Here is a 16,232-nt window from a genome sequence, read left to right as displayed (position 1 = left end):
ATATATCGTGCAACATATCTTATGCAGTAAATGACTGAGAACAGTAAGTGATCTTAGAAGAAATGTGACAGTATGTGTTTATGTATCACAAAGCAGGAGACAGCCCATAAAGGGCAGGCGAGATATAGAAGACAGTTACTCACAAGAGGTGGCAAAAGGAAATTAGAGAAAAGGAATACGAGGATGTCATCAGATTATGCTGGATTTATGTCACATCCTATATATAGCTCAGTGAGATTTTTTTTTTATATACTTATTCTTTGCCTTCTGGCAGTAAAGAACAGATGATTTTTCGCAGAACTAGGAAGGACTAATGCCAAACAGAAACATTACAAGGCTCATAATGCTTCTCAAAAGGATTTTCACTGGTTTTTCATCCGCTCGAGGTCAAAAAAGAGCAGTGAAAAATGAAGACACCGCAACTACAAAGGGCACAACTGCTCCATTGGGCAACATGCTGGTGTCCAGCTCTGTTGTTGTTTACAGGAACAAATAGAGGACTGACAGCAGAGACTGAAGATGACAAATCAGCAGAACTATCCCTGCTGTTCAGCGCCTGCAACATTTTCTTGCATGCAATTTACATTCACCTATCTTGTGTCACAGGATACACACCATCTTTGTTCAAGATTTGTTTTAAATTTAACACTTCAAAGCTTATGTAATTTTAGACACATCTAAATAAAGATTTTAATTTTATTTTACAGGAGCCTCTGTAGGAAAAGAAAAATTCATAATGCAGATATATTGACAAAAAAAACTCCTAGGACATCAGCCTTAGGGTTAAAATTAATTCCTGTTTCACCAGTTCCAATTCTTGTGGTGTGTTCCCAAGCCCACTGCTGATACTAGCAGTTCTGACTGTCTGATCTGAAGAAGGAATTGATCAACAAGTTTGCTGATGACACTGACTCATTCCACCGAGTAAGCAGGATTGATGCTTTCCAGGTGGAATTCTTGAAGCACCACACAGGTCAACAGCACTTCAAGTTTCATTTGTCTAATGAAAAACTGTCATGCATGAGAGCGCCATGACAATAGTCATGGATACTCTACACTAGGGACAAAACTCAAAAGAACTCTTCCAGACTGATGGCACTTACAATATTCACAAAAGAAAAAAGCGCTGAAAAAGCAAAATCAGTAGTGTCTTCTATTTTTAAGAAAATTTTAGGAAAAAAAACTGAGCTTTTACTAAGTGCAATATAAATGGATTAAGAACTGTGGCTGAGCAAGTTAAGACAGAAGACAAAATAAACAAAAAGCAGAGACAGACACTGGAAACTTCACTGATCAGTCCTATATTCGTTGGGAACATTTATCTTTCAGGGAACACTCATCTGATATTAGTCTGCCAACTAGCTAGCAGAGACAAAAATATTTTGGTGACCATTCTCAAAAAACACAAGTTTTAAACTCCAAGCAAAGAAAGTTGTCTGGAACAGGCAAGACCACAAGGGAGGAAAAATGGGTCAAGGACCAATATAAAGGCATCATGCAGACCCCAGCATACCCAGAAATCACAGAATTAAATCAAGTATTCCAAGTGAAAGATGCAGTCCAAAAAGAGGAAACAAGAAGTTTTCATGCCAGAGTTGATTACAACATGCCTCTGGCAGAACTGAACAAAGTGACTTTTAATGCCAGCGCTGCAGGAAGAGATAATGGTAGCATTTTTTTTTGTCTAAGGACACTGTTCACAAACCTGATACATTTTACTCAAGTATCATGGACAGTATAAATTAAAAAAAAAAAACAACAAAAAACTCCAGTGATCTCAAAACGTAATTGAAATTGCTGCATAATGGATAAATTTTATGATATGCAACTTGCAAAACACAAAACTAGATCTCACAGCATGAATTTATAGCTACAAATGACTTTTTAAGCACAAAAGGTAAGTGTGATTGGTGATACAATAATCCTAGGCATGCTTTACCTATCAACAAGAAGTAATTTCCAGACAAGCTTAGGGATATCTCATTTGCAGTCTCACTGCCTGACCAATTAAGAGAAGTGCAGCACAATATTGCTGCTAAAGTAGCACAAAAAAAAAAGAAAAACAGATCTTGACATTGAAGTTAAAGCCAGGTAACAATTTGCTTAAATATGAGGTAGCGTAACCCAGGAGAAAAGGCAACCCAAGAGGCCAAACACTGCAGATTTGTAATATGGGCTTCCACAGACAAGTTGTCCTTCAAAGATCCTAAGTGCTGGAAGAAAAACACTTAAACAGCACATATACACTATGAAAGTTTTTACTGTCCTCCTTTGTAATGTTTTCTAGTTCTGTAATCAAATTAACCTGTTTTGATTCCCATTTTCACCTTTTGTTGGAAAACTTCAATTTTAGTTGGTCAATTTCATCTTCGTATCAGGATAAAAAGTCCACATAAAGCAGTGCCAGGAGAAAAGACTAGCATCCCAGACTGCCAGCACTCTACAAAGGGTTTAGGAATCCAAGGTCTTGAGAAGCAGGAAGCAATTTCTCAGTGAAGGACGAAGGGCCGTCTGAAGGCTGTTTTACTAGCTGTCGGGTACAAGTCATTCTGGGCATGCCAATGGTCTTTGTCAGAAAGAGACTATATCTGATAGCAAAACCCATCTTGCATCTCTTTTGAAAAAGGGCAATCACTCCCTCCCTTGGGTGGATAAGGGCATTACAATACCTTTCTACCTAAATTGCTCTCACAGATTTGTTTGCAAAGTCTAGAGGCAGACAGTTCTACATGTTTATCTTAACTGAAGAAATAAAGAATACAAGTAGTTAAATACCAATTCTCACCACTAGAAACAAAAATTAAACTTTCATGAACCATCCTACATCATGTAGTCAATGCCTCTGTTCATTCAAAAGCAAACTGCATATGTGAGCTGTACAGGCCTATGTGAACTGTGCAGGCAGCAAAGAAGTATTTATGATGTAGACAGTACTATGGCTATTATTTCAGTGAGGAGTGAGGTGAATGCTTGCAAGAACACACTCGCTTACTCTCTCTGCAAAGGAAGTTATGACCCTCTCCATTCAGGCAAATGCCAAGACAGAAAGAGCTCTCAAAATCTGCATATCGCTTAAAATATTTTCCTCTAGAATACTTCATAACCATTCTTGGTTTGGTGTCTAGCAAGTGCCTAATGCTCAACAGTCAACTGACTAGGTCCCAGATGACCCTGTGCTGCTCCTTCTTAGACGAGGCTAATGTGTCCTGACATCAGCACAGAGTGTGAGGGTAGGACTTTCAGTGTCTTCACCATGTCACTGCTCGTTTCATTACATAAGCTGGTGACTGCTTCAGGAGTAGCCTGCAGTAATAAAAGCTCAGAGAAAGTCTTTTGTGCCTCTTAAAAAAGACTCTGTCTGTAGGGAGAGCTAAAATCTGCTCTTCCTGTGCCTGCCACTCCCACCACCATGCCATCAGCACCTTGCTGAAACATAAAAGGTGCCATGCTGGCTATTTTTGAAAATAATGGCTGATGACACTTAATAATTTCCCACTTACTCAAAGCACTTTGTCATTCATGGGCCTTGATTCATTCTGCTCAGAAATTCCCCTACGAAAACAATTTGAAAAGAATCTGCTGTCACAATAAAAAAAAGTTCAAATTTACAACATTGAAGTCTTTTAAACTTTGGATACAGTTTGTCTCTCTTTTTGCATCTTAGGGAAAATAGACTGGATATGTTCAAAGAAAGGCAAAATAATGGTTAGCTTTACAGATGGGAGCACAGAGCAAAAACTAAGATTATTTAGCCTAGAAAGGAGGATTAAGAAAGGACAGAGTTGAGTCCTTTCTTTTGACCCTGTCTCAAAACTCAATTTCATAAAGTCCCTAAAAGCTAATGTGATGTCAGCCACTGGAATCCTCAGCAGCAGAGCATTACAGACCAGTAACTGATTTTTTTCCAAAGTAAAATATAATAATATAGCCAGCATTGGAATTTACTCACACCAAGACCAAGTCTGACACTGCAGCATGGTGGCATAAGCACACACCTTCCCAATGTTCAAAAGGTGCATTGGGAATGAGTGTTAGAGGAAGAGAATAAAAAATAGGAAGAGAAAGAAAAAATTAGCTCTCCTTCAGCAGTCACAGAAGCCGGCGGAAAGACCAATATCCTGAACTGCTCAAGCAAGACCTGGTTGAAATTCAAGCCCCAGAAGTTAATCATATTTTGCTACTGGTTTCCACACAGACAGAATTTTACCACTTTACAACTGCCTTCATGCAGACGGTTATTGACCAATCTATTTCTGTCCACCGTCCTGCAATAAACATGCAAGAATTAGTCGCAGCTACCATCATTTTCATTCGTAAATAGTAGCAAAATAAGGAACAGTGAAGTATAGCTCTGGTCAAGTGAGATCTTTATTATTCCAAGTATTTACTACAGGACAGTCTTCCTGGAAAACTTTCGGCATTCTGCTGGTTCTTTTTCGTCTCTGAAACAGCAAAGAATGTTCTACTGCATGTAAAAACCCTCTTTATCATTGCACAACTAGGGATGAAAATTATGGGGAGTTTTAAAAAAGTGACGAGGTGAGCGGAATTAAAGTTCAACTTCCTTATTACTCTGCAAAGGACTTTTAATTACATCCAATAAAAATATGATTAGGTTTAAAAATAAAAGAGAACTAAGTATAAAATAATAGTGTTCCACTAATTTTACTTTTCAAAATTAATGTTGCTGCACCTTCTATTTTTCTTCGAAGAAATGTCAGGCAGAAATATCAAACTGTCCTCAGGGAAAAATCACAGCATCTGAGATTTAAGAAGAATCCCATGCTCAAATGAGTTAGTGTACTACTATTCACTAGGGAGCAGTGTATTATGAGGAACAATGTAATAAAAGGCTTTTTTTAATATTAGAATATACCTCTATATATCAATAGTGGCAACAGTGTCCGAATAGCTCCAACATCTGACAATTTGTAACCAGACTTCCCAGCAATCTACTCTTTATGACAGCCTTAACTAGACATTTTCTAACACATGAGGTAGGATAAAATGGAGTTGCAAGCATGAAGAACTTCAGAAATTACTAAAATACTGTATAGCAAGAAATCCTATATTGGTACAAATTATTAGCAGGCAAAATGGTCCACTGGATGAGAATAATCAGAGAGAACATATTCCTATCTGCACCAGAGACTTATTGCATGACCTTGAGCAAGTAACTTAATTTCTCTGCCCAAATTTTCCTATATAAAAAGAAAAAGGACAGTAATGCTTGCCAATTATTGCACAGACATATAAAATCTATGGCAAAAAGCATTTCATTAATACCCGAGAACCTGCATTTTGTTCTAAAAAAAACAAAAACAACAAAAACTTTGCTTTTATAAAGTCTTAGTATGGACACTAACTTTTAGCCAAAAATACCCAATACCATCTCACAAGATTTTCCCCTCTGATGTTGTGTGAATACCTGCCAAAGTCCCATGTGCTGCTTCTCAATTTTACAGCAACTATGTAAGAAGCAGATTTCCAGAGATCCTGAAATATCAGGGACACAGAGCAGGGGTGGGGGGAAACTCCTCACTCAAATTGAACTCATTTTTCACATCATTTATCTTCGTGAATACAATTAACACTGAAATGAAACTTAGCAAAAATATTTTGATGAAGCTGAGAAACTTGCACTATTTCTGCTTCTCCTTTCAAAGAATAGGGAGAACCTGAAGAAATGAAACAAAGCAAAAGAAAGTTTGGCTAGGTGGGTTAAAATTACACTGTACTCTATTGCTCCATGTGTGCAAACATGGGCAAATATTGATGAACACATTCTAGCCACAAGATCACCAATTAACCATTAACGTGGCATTCCATATAAAAGCCTACCCCTGACAAATAAGCACCACAAAGTTTCACATCAACAAAGCCTGCTATTTCCAAAAGACAACATGTATTTAAAGCACATGATACAAGCAGCAAACAAAACCCTATCCCTGTGACTAGGTTTGTATAGATGAACTACCACAGGTCACAAAACTTTAACTCACGTTTTCAGTAGGTTTAGGGGACTTTGGATCAGGAAGCAAGGAAAAAAACCCACTATCAGCCTGCTTCATTGTTCATACCTCTTCTAGCAAGAAAAATTACCTTATGCAAATATTCAGTTCCATAATGCAGTTCTACATTGCTTAATGTTAATTAGAGGAATGACTCTCCTTAAACATAATGGATTTCCAGGTGATGCTTACTCTTACCTGGCAAGTTCTTTAATTAAGTTTGCAATGCGTCTCTTGTCCTCGGGACACAAATCCTTTAAAGAAGCACTCTTCATTCCTCCTTCATTAGTGACCTGAAAATTTAAAGTAACATATTAGAAAGTACTCTTTAAAGGAGAATAAATATTTCATAAGATATTAAAAGCATTTCAAGACCTAATAATTAGAAGTTGAAAGTAGACAAATTACAACTGGAAAGAAAATATGTATTATTTTTTTTAACTATAAGTACAGTTCAGTGAAACAAATTACCAAATTGTGGAGAATTCTTTTAAGAGACTTGTAATTCAAATGCAAGCTGGTAGCTTCAATACTAAATATGTTATGTGAAGTTTTAAAACATACACTATTCATTGATTCATACTAGATAAAGGGTAGTAGGTTCTCATGACTTGAAAATCTAGTGCAATGATATCCAAATCCAAGTTCAAACTTTATTATATTAGGATCCTAAAATAAAGAGTAAGAAAAAAACATTCTGCCTTAGCATTTATGACCAAAGCAAACAAAACAGAAAAAAAAGTTACGCAATATATTTTTAGTAGATGGTAAGTCCTTATTTCAAAGGATATTTTTAATACACAGAAAAGTACACCTCCTTTCACACATTGTTTGGTTTTAATAATTTATTTCTACCTTCGTGCTTACTATTCCTTCTCAACACAAACGTTTGACATACTCCACTATTTCACTTCTTTTAATGCATCCCTTTATCCCACTGAGAACTGCAGTATTTATTATCGATGTCCACTAGAGGGCATATTGCTGGTCGTGTCTGCAACAGTCCCTTGTATTACTGCAGTTACTGGCATTACACATTTTGTGTGTTTCCAATTAGGAAACAGTTCTAAGTTCTCAATTGTTTTTATTTATCAAAAATTTCTGTCATCGGTGACTCAGTTCTCCAGTGGTTGCAGTAAGCACAAAATAAGTATCCCAAGATGAAAGCAGCAATAAGAGCTATACCCTGATGTCCAAGATTTTGGCAAGTTTCAATATCTACGCTTCGTGACTTATTTTCAGTTTAGACTTTTACAAACCTATAAATTTTACAAACCTCCCCGAGCACATGCAGTGCTTAACATGAGATACAAGAACGCTAACAAATGCCTTGCACTTTGGCCAAGCTAACACAACAGAGCATAGAACAACCTCTGATCATACAAGGCAAACACTGGGCTTCTCTCCCCTCATTAGCAGTAACAGCAGCTGATCTACACATATCAGAGAGGAAGTGCCCCCTTCCATTCTCAGCTAATTGCTTCTTAAACAGGGGTTTGAAACAATTAAAGGATTATGTTGCTTTTGAAAGAGGTGATGATTTTATATACTCATATTACACCTACCTGACCCTTCAGTACACTATTTTAACGTCAATGTATTTTTGTCAAAAAAAAAAAAAAAATATGGTGTTTCACAAGGCAAGTTAGACTTCAGGGCATATCAAGGGGACATTTGATTTCAGTCTCCTTCACAAACATATGCTATTTACAGTCATACAAATGAAGAGAGCACATCTTTAAGTTAACTGAATTTAACTTCAACTAAACACATGGTTCAAGGATTTCCATTTCCCATGCTAAAAACGCCTGAATATTTTTTTAGTGGCTAGATGATAAAACTTCTTTAAGAAAAATAAAGAGTTACAGGACATTTTTCACTCAAAAAAGAGGCAGAAGCTTGATCACATTAGTAAAGGAGATTTTAACAGAAGGTGCCTCAAGCTATTACCCAAACCTATGTACATACTGTCAGAAAAACATTTGTGGAATGATGAGGAAAATCTGAAAAGTTCGTCTGTGCTTTTTTGTATCACCAATAGGTATGGGTAGATGGCACACAAAAAGTTCTCAAAGGCAAGCTTGTACCATAACACATGTCAAAATGAAACTGTGGAATTACATACAGCAACAGCTCCACCACCAAAACAAGATGACAAATGAGATAGAGCCAAAGACTGTATCATCTCATTTTCCCGGATTTCTGTCCTTTCTACACACCTCAAAGTAGAACACAGTTCATAACTCAGTATTTCCTGGATGAAATGTACTACATAAATGGAATATTCTCTCACTTCATAAACCACACCTTGGAAGATGTCCATTCGTTCAAAAGAAGCAGACAATGTCTGTCAAACGGGAAGTAGGAAGATGGGAAATTTTGGTAAAGACCAGTATAGCAAACCACTGATTTATTAAAAGTAACAGAAAAGCTCCAGCACTAACAAGACCTTTTGAAAGTCTTTTCCAAAACTCTCATCCTTCTTTGTGGTACTCAAGGCTATCTGACTGAAGAAAAGGTAAATCAGTTCTGCCAAGATTCACATTAGAGCCAAACTCAATCCATTCTCTTCAAAAGAGGATTCTGGTAAATAGTAATGGTGAGCTACCTACAAGTAAAATAGTGTAAGTATGTTAGAGTAAAGTAATCAGCTCTCCCTAGACATGCATACAACACCTTGAAGAAAATTAGTTGTGTTGATGATGAGAACTCCTTGCAAAAAAACTCCGGGAAAACTTCTTCCATAAAAAGTAAAATGTGCTGTTCCTTTCAACTAATTCAGGGCTTATCTTCAAAGTTAGAGTACAAAGTTTCTATGAGGATTTGGCAAGGTAAGAGAAAAACAGGTTAAAAAAGACAGAAAAGAGAAAAAGCTTTGAACACATTTTATTGTCAATATTATAAAAGCACATTTGAGTCTCCAATCAAGATTTCACATATTAAGCATTACATAAAAAGAACAAAGACCATTTCTACCCCAACAGCTCTCACAGGGAAAAAGGAGTAAAAATTCTTTAAACAAGTAATACAAACAACACACCATGCAACAAAAGAGATTTTAATGTGACATATGAAGGCATCTATGAGGCAGCGGGCTTGTAGATACTTATGAAGAGATGCTTCTACATAAAGATTCTGCATATCTGAGAAATTTCTGTGCATGCCACTTAACAGCATCATTTACGAAGTGGAGGTACATACCAGCCTTCTAAAAGCAAGTACTGATAAACACAGAAATGGAAAGGGACAAGTCCAGCACGGGCCCTAAAAATGAATACTAGTTATTAGTGTCATGCTGAAGGATTCGAAGAGCAGTGACACTGTCAAAGCAATGAGAATTGAGTGATCTGTCTTCACATCAGAGTTTTGAATGTACATGTGAGGCACACAGAAGACAGCGAAGGGCATCAGCCCAGATGAAGAACAAGATTTAACTGCGTGTGTGCAGTGATTCAGTAGCAGTCAAAAGTTTTAGATCCTGCCTGTAAGTGGGAGGATACCAAACCCTAGTGACTTACAGACTTGCACAAGACGACTACGAGGGAGGAGAGTTAACTGCACTCAAATAACTTACACAGTCACTGTACTTTACAAATCGTGTTAGAAAAATGGCATCTCTCAACAGATTTCTGAATATCACAGTTATTATCACGATACATAATCAAAAGGAATCAAAGGAAACCCCACTGCTTTGAAATTTCTAACACAATAAACTGTAGGAAAAGCATCACCTATTGTCACAGGAGTAGACAAGACAATTCAAAAATAATGTCAACTGACAAAGCTACTCCTATTACTACTCAGATGCATTTTTAACTTTCACTAACAGAAACAGAAAGTGATTTTACCCTACTAACATAAGCAACCACAGCAAAAAGATATCTCAGAAGAATTTTACAAATCTTGTTTTTAAGTGATATGACAAAAGCAATGAAACTGAATAGAGTGAAACAATTTCTTGCATGTTTGTCTAGTAACATATAGAAATGGGGCTATTTGAAGCTATACTCTTTCTCTCTGTACTTATACACACACAGAAATACATATAATTTGGATTGCATAGCCCCAGTTACATACTACTTACATAAATTAGCACATTCAGCCTTTGCTGCCTTTAGGTGGGCAAGCGATCTCAGTGGAAAATTAATTTTTGCCAGCAAGCTACCATTTAAGTGGGCTAAAAGTGTAAACGATTGCAAAAATAAAAGTACTCTAAAAGTGTTTAAAAGTTTTCAGTTCAAAGATTTTTCTGACATTTTTCTACTATGTGCGCTCTTAAGAGAAAGAAAAATTTGCCTTTACTGACCTGCTGCCCTGTCAGATCTCCCGTGCTTCTAACAGGATCCATGGAAACAGAAGCAACAGCTACAGGCACCTTTAGCTCAGTTTTACTTTTTTGATATTTTGGCAAATACCTTGTTCTTAAATTTCCTTTTGTAGGCACTCCTGGAGATGAAAGACAAGCAGAACACACAGATTATGAAGTCAAAAGGGACCCTGCCTCCTACAACAGGACATCCACAAAGGCATCCTTGCCTTAGCAGCTCTTTTTGAGCAGAATGAGCATTTCAGGTGTATGTTTGCAGTTCCCCTCAGCCTCTCACTCCATACAAAATTTTATTAAGATGAATATATCAGCAGAAAGAGAGGCGCATGGCACTAAAGAGCACCCAGCCACAATGAACATCAAAGTAAATTCTGAAATGCACGTGTTGTCTTCTGACTCATGTTCATTGCAAAAACCTCTGCTTGTTTAAGATGCAAAAACATAAAATTGAGCTTTTGCTTTGACACTTAGAGAGAACAAGGAACTGAGCAGCAGTAATGCTGTTAGAAGGACCACTCATATGATAAAATATAACTTTTTTTCTGTTATACAGCTAACCAACTGATTGCTCAGTCTAGTCGTTCCTTCCAGAAACTGGCATGTGAGTAACGTAACACTGCAGTGCACACTTCACAGATCATCTGTAAAAGGCTTCCTGCCATAATTAGAATTAGTTCATCACTACCAACTGTAACAACACAAAAGCACTGAAAATCCTGGTCCTGCAATTATAAAGTGCCAACAACACTGACAATACCACTAAAACCTCCCAGGCCCAGACAAAAGTCAGTACCTTCAGAACCGCAAAAAGTTTTGAACAAAAAATATTGGTTTTATACTAGCAGATAGATTACATTTATTTGTGTAATGAATTTCAGAAGCATACCAGCAATTCAAGTGAAAGAACTAAATTAAAAGTTTAAACATCTCTATGCTCGTACACAAGGGAAAACAATGTTTCTGAAATTCTGTTCCATGGAAGTGGAAGAATATTGCCTAGAGTGAATTCATTTCCATCATTTAGGATCATTGTTTTCTTTCCAGGGCACAGAGTACAACGATCTGACATGGCCTGGCTTGAACTATGATCACTATGAAACAACACGCAGAGATTTTTAATAGAGCTGTTGAGCCAGTAGTTTTGAAAGATAACCATGCTACTTAAAACCTAGAGTAGGATTCCTCAAAATTTATTGCTGCTGGGCATACTCTGGGCATAAACACAGTTTTACTAATCATCCCCAGATATGTTTTTCAGGACCTGGTGTCACTGTAAAAGCTGTTTGAAAACAATTAGAAAATTCTGAAGGGGGCCTAAGAACACCACGTTTTTCCCCAGGGACGTACACAAGCATGCCCTCAGTAAATCAAGGTCAAAACAACTAATAATTTTATTTTTTTTTATTTTTCTTTACACAATGAATCTCCATTTTAATTGTTCTCTTTGAAATTTACAAAAGACCTGAACATCTCTAATGCTTCAACATTCTTTGGAGACCACATTAAAAATTCAACTTACCTTACAGATTGGATAAAACTATGCTATATCTGCAACAGAAGCAACCCCCTGAAACTGTTCATCTTACACTGTATGCTTATCTAAGCAGCAGAGCAAAAACCTTCTGCTATAATCCTGTATGTTCCATTACAACTTGTGATGACTGTACCTGACACACGTAAGTACACAAATCACATACCTGAAAAGACATTGCAAAGTTTAGTATTCACAGGAAACTTTGTTTACAGCTATTAGAAGGTCATACCTGCAACAGATGCCATTGGCTGTTCTTCGTCAGAAACTGCATGTGGCTTTATTAAAGGTAATAAACAAAAAGAGAGCAAGCTTGGCCCTTTAAACAGAACTATAAAAATAAGTATGTTTGCTCTTAATTTTAAAAGACTGTTGATAAGAAAACAAACTGGTAGCACTTTGGGAGCATGAAAAGCAAGTAAAACTTGACTAGGAAAAAAAAAACACACAAATTGCTAAAACAAAAACTACTCCTCCTTCATTCTGCATTAACGTTCAGCCTGTAAAGATTATCTCAGAGGTCACCTTCACAAAAGTTCCCAGGGACCAGCCCCAGTTACAAGTGCAATTACTAAGATAATGAAGTCATAATATTTATTTAAATTAGAGCAGGTTATCATTATATAAGGAACCTCTTGATAAGTAGGGAAGACAAATTCTGAAATAGTGTATAGTCATACTGCGATGAAATACATTTTGTACAATATATTCTAAGAAATATAAATGAGGATAAATGCAAAAGGTTTCAAAGGAAATTGGTCATTCTCATCTGACCATCACATGATGAGTAACAAATGAAAGCCTGAGGACTGATTTTCTTTAAGAAGTTTCAAGAACTTTCAAACAACGCAGAGCTTTAACTGTAAAGTTATTTGACTGCAGAAAACACTTAAAAATCATAAAGGACTGGGCACCATATTATTTGTGCTGTGTTGGCATTCACTGAATTTGAATCCTTGCCTCCTAGAAGTCACTAAATATAGGACTCAACACAAGTCAGGGAAGGGTGTAAACTAGTGTCTTCCTTAAAGTGACAGTTTCATTTACCCGAATGTAAAGATTTTTATTCCCACATAAGTAACTAACTTTATATTAAAGTGAAGAACAACAGCACAGGGCACAAAATTCTACTCCACTATCTTTTATTTGTACCCCTTTGCATTCCTCAGTCTTCTAAGGTTGGCCAGTTAACTCAATTATCTAATTTCTGTACTGTTTACAGATAAATGCATTTACGGTTTTGCATCTGTCTTCATACAATAAAGTCAAATTGTGGAAAAAAATAATCAATTAACCTATACAAACTTTTGCCTTAGCTAAAATTTTTTATTTGGATAGTACTGTCTCAAAAACTTAATTTAATAAATTACTACATGGTGGAAAGAAGTAGCAGTAACCTAGAAGCTTCCTCCTGCAAACAGCAACTTCAATCAATACTCACTATCCATCACACAACTGGTAGATGGCACATTGGAAGGGCTTGATCACAGACTTACTCATGTTCTTGTTGATCCACTTTATCACTTGTAAGCAATTATCACTCATCAGTCTCACACCATTTGAGAATATGTTCAATCAGTACTACTGTCAAAGCCATCTATCTCTCTCTACAAACACTGAAAGTACTTTTGTCCTCACCTGTAAGCTGCAGCCTCCTATCTCTACCTGTCACAACACATTGTGGGGTCATGCCATGAACCAGGCAAGAAAGCTGGATAAACGCTTAAAGTAAAGCACTGTGTCCCCTCTTTCCAAAAAGCGCCAAGGTAGATAAAAAGTCAAGTCTAAATCATAGCCCAGCCCAAACAGCTGTCTCAGCACAACTGCAACAGCAACCTGCAGGACACTGAGGAAAGCATCTTCGACTCATACTGCTACAGGAAACAACAAACTTCAGCACAGGTGAGTGCTTCTTCAACTGACATATGGTTAATCTAAGTGTCAACACATGGCTATAGGAAATAAAACAGGTTTGTCTAAACAACGTTCGGCTTTTGAAGGCTGCCTGGAGTATTGGCACTGTTGTGGATAGATACCTAGTAGCAGGATGAAAAAAATTAGTCAAAGCTGTTGCTGTTACTCCCCCCAGCTACCAGGGCCACCCTCTTCTGAAGGTTTGCAGCCTAGTGTATTAGAATAAACCAAAACCAGATCAGGTTACCATAATCAGCTGGACTGAAAATGGCAGTGACTCAGGACCTGATTCATAAACAGGTCCAATGTCCTTGTTTCAGAGTGAAAGACTAGGGACAGTACCAGCATCAACCATTTAACATTAATCCACTGCCATTTGCCTCTGAAGACTCCCAATAAGGTGACCATACACATTATAAACTTTGTACCACCATAGCCAATGCTCAAGGCAACAGCAGAGACAGTCATCACAGGCATTGGAGAAACTGAACACCTTACAATGCTGTATGGCTCCCCTACAGCAAGCAGCTGTGCATCTGCCTTTTTCTACGCTGTATCTATTCAGCAATTCTAGAGAGAAGTTCAGTTTTCCAAAGCTATTAAATCAACATTACCCAATCTCCCAAATTTCCCACCCCCACCTCCCTGTTTTGAAAGCATCTGCTGTTATTTGCTCTTGTGCCATGTCCATGTGCATTTCTCGGTATTTAAACTTTTCCAAGACCAGAAGCAACACTACCTACTTGCAAAAACATGTAAAATGAAAATGGTTGTCAGGAAAAGCCTCATTCCTTGGAATGTCACAATGCATGAGGACACTGATAGGCTCAAGAAACCATGTTTAATCATGGGAAACAACCTGTCACACTAGTAGTTACTTGATAAAAATACAGTTATTGTAACTGCATCAACACTTCCACAACTGAACAGAACAGTGACAGTGTGGTAACAAATCTGATACATGACTACCAACCTTCACCCTATCATATCACAGAGAAAGTTGTGGGCTATTTATTTTATTAATTTTATTTTTTTTTTTTTACACAAATGGAAAATTATAATAATATGCTCTGTAAACAGTCCATAGGATGGTTGGCCCATTTCATTTGTGCATTGTTTTCCAGTGGGTGTGCAATCAAACATAAACATAAGAGCACAAACACGTACTCTTCAATCACTTCTAGCTGATGCTGGAATCCCACTCTCAGTGTGAGCAACAGCAATGCATGAAGTCCCTCATACCTACAGCTAAATTCTCAGTTCTTAAATTTCCACCAGGCCAGACTGCCGATTCCACCATAATGTCTTCAGGTAGCTGAGCCTATAACTAAGCCACATGAGCCCAAACATCAGTGCCAACTCCTTCTGGTTCTCTGAACCATGCAAGCGCATCTCTCTCTAGCCAGGCTTTCACAGGCTGAATCCCCAACACCACAACCACCACCTACTCCATCTACGTATCCAGCCCCACGTAGTCTCCCACAAATGGAACTTACATGCCTTCTGTAGACAAAGGCCTTGTCTCTCCCACTTGTCCCTCACAGTTCCAGCCTCCACGTCCCTCACAGGCTCACCGTAAATGTTATGCTTGTAGTCAAGCTGAGCCACCAGTCACAAAAGACACATCTTTTTTCTTCCTGCCTGTTCATTCTCTAGCCTCAGTTTCCCTCTGTTGATTCCCTTCCAAGTTTCCGTAAGCTGAACCCAGTTCCCCCATTTCCTCAGGACTTCACAGCTAAGCCACACCGAAGGTGGACACCCAACCCCCTCCCCCCTCCTCTTTCGGGCCACTTTTGCTTTAAAATTTAACCCCTAACTCCATGCTCTCAGAGACATGCACAACCTCCCTCCCCGGTCTGAGCTCCCACACACTCGCAAGCGCAGTCCCCCTGCGCCACGCCCGCCCCGCATCGCCTCCAGCCTTCCCCACAGCAAAACCCCAACAATTGCCCTGACGGCACCCCCCCCCCCAGCCTTCGCCTTCGCCTTCGCCTTCGCCTTCGCCTTCACCACCACCACCACCACCACCACCACCACCACCACCACCACCACCACCACCACCACCACCACCACCACCACCACCACCACCCTCCCGCCCCGCTCCCCTCCACGGCACTGCACAGACCCGGGGCGGAAGTCCCGCCACGGCTTCTGCCCCACTCCCCGGCCCAGGAGCCGCCCCCGCTCTACGGAAGGATACCGTCCTGACTCCAGTAAACACCTCCGCCCGGCCCGGTGGCCACCTCCGCCATCTTGAAACAACCGCCACTCCCAGCCTGCCCCCCGCCGCCCCCCCAGCGCTGGCCGCCCATTGGCTGCTGGGGCCCCGCGGGCAGTCGGAAGAGAAGGGCATGCTGGGAGTTGTAGTCCTTGAGCACCAGTGGGAAAGGTGGCCGCCCCCCCCGCGGAACGGCCACTCCCCTCAGGCCTCCTCCGGCCGGGAGAACTA

At 38.9% G+C, this 16,232-nt stretch overlaps 1 protein-coding gene across 6 annotated transcripts in view; it reads right to left on the bottom strand.

Moving 5' to 3' along the window:
• KIAA1328 (KIAA1328 ortholog) overlaps window positions 1-16,232 on the bottom strand; it is a 180,661-nt gene that overhangs the window by 164,142 nt on the left and 287 nt on the right. For 4 of the 6 annotated variants that reach the window (XM_063319390.1, XM_063319391.1, XM_063319392.1 and 1 more), the window contains exons 1-4: window positions 15,984-16,109; window positions 12,102-12,137; window positions 10,318-10,457; window positions 6,210-6,304 (exon numbers count right to left, since the gene is read on the bottom strand). In XM_063319390.1, the coding sequence (XP_063175460.1) occupies window positions 6,210-6,304; window positions 10,318-10,457; window positions 12,102-12,137; window positions 15,984-16,095 (383 nt within the window). In that variant the 5' untranslated portion in view covers window positions 16,096-16,109. Of the gene's footprint in view, window positions 1-6,209; window positions 6,305-10,317; window positions 10,458-12,035; window positions 12,138-15,983; window positions 16,110-16,232 lie in introns of those variants that run through there. The other 2 variants (XM_063319393.1, XM_063319394.1) reach the window with 2 other exon arrangements.

Source organism: Chroicocephalus ridibundus, chromosome Z (genome assembly GCF_963924245.1).
Source record: "Chroicocephalus ridibundus chromosome Z, bChrRid1.1, whole genome shotgun sequence".
NCBI classification, from domain to species: domain Eukaryota; kingdom Metazoa; phylum Chordata; class Aves; order Charadriiformes; family Laridae; genus Chroicocephalus; species Chroicocephalus ridibundus.
Note: the sequence above shows the minus strand (reverse complement) of the source record. Positions and strands in the feature narration are given on the sequence as shown.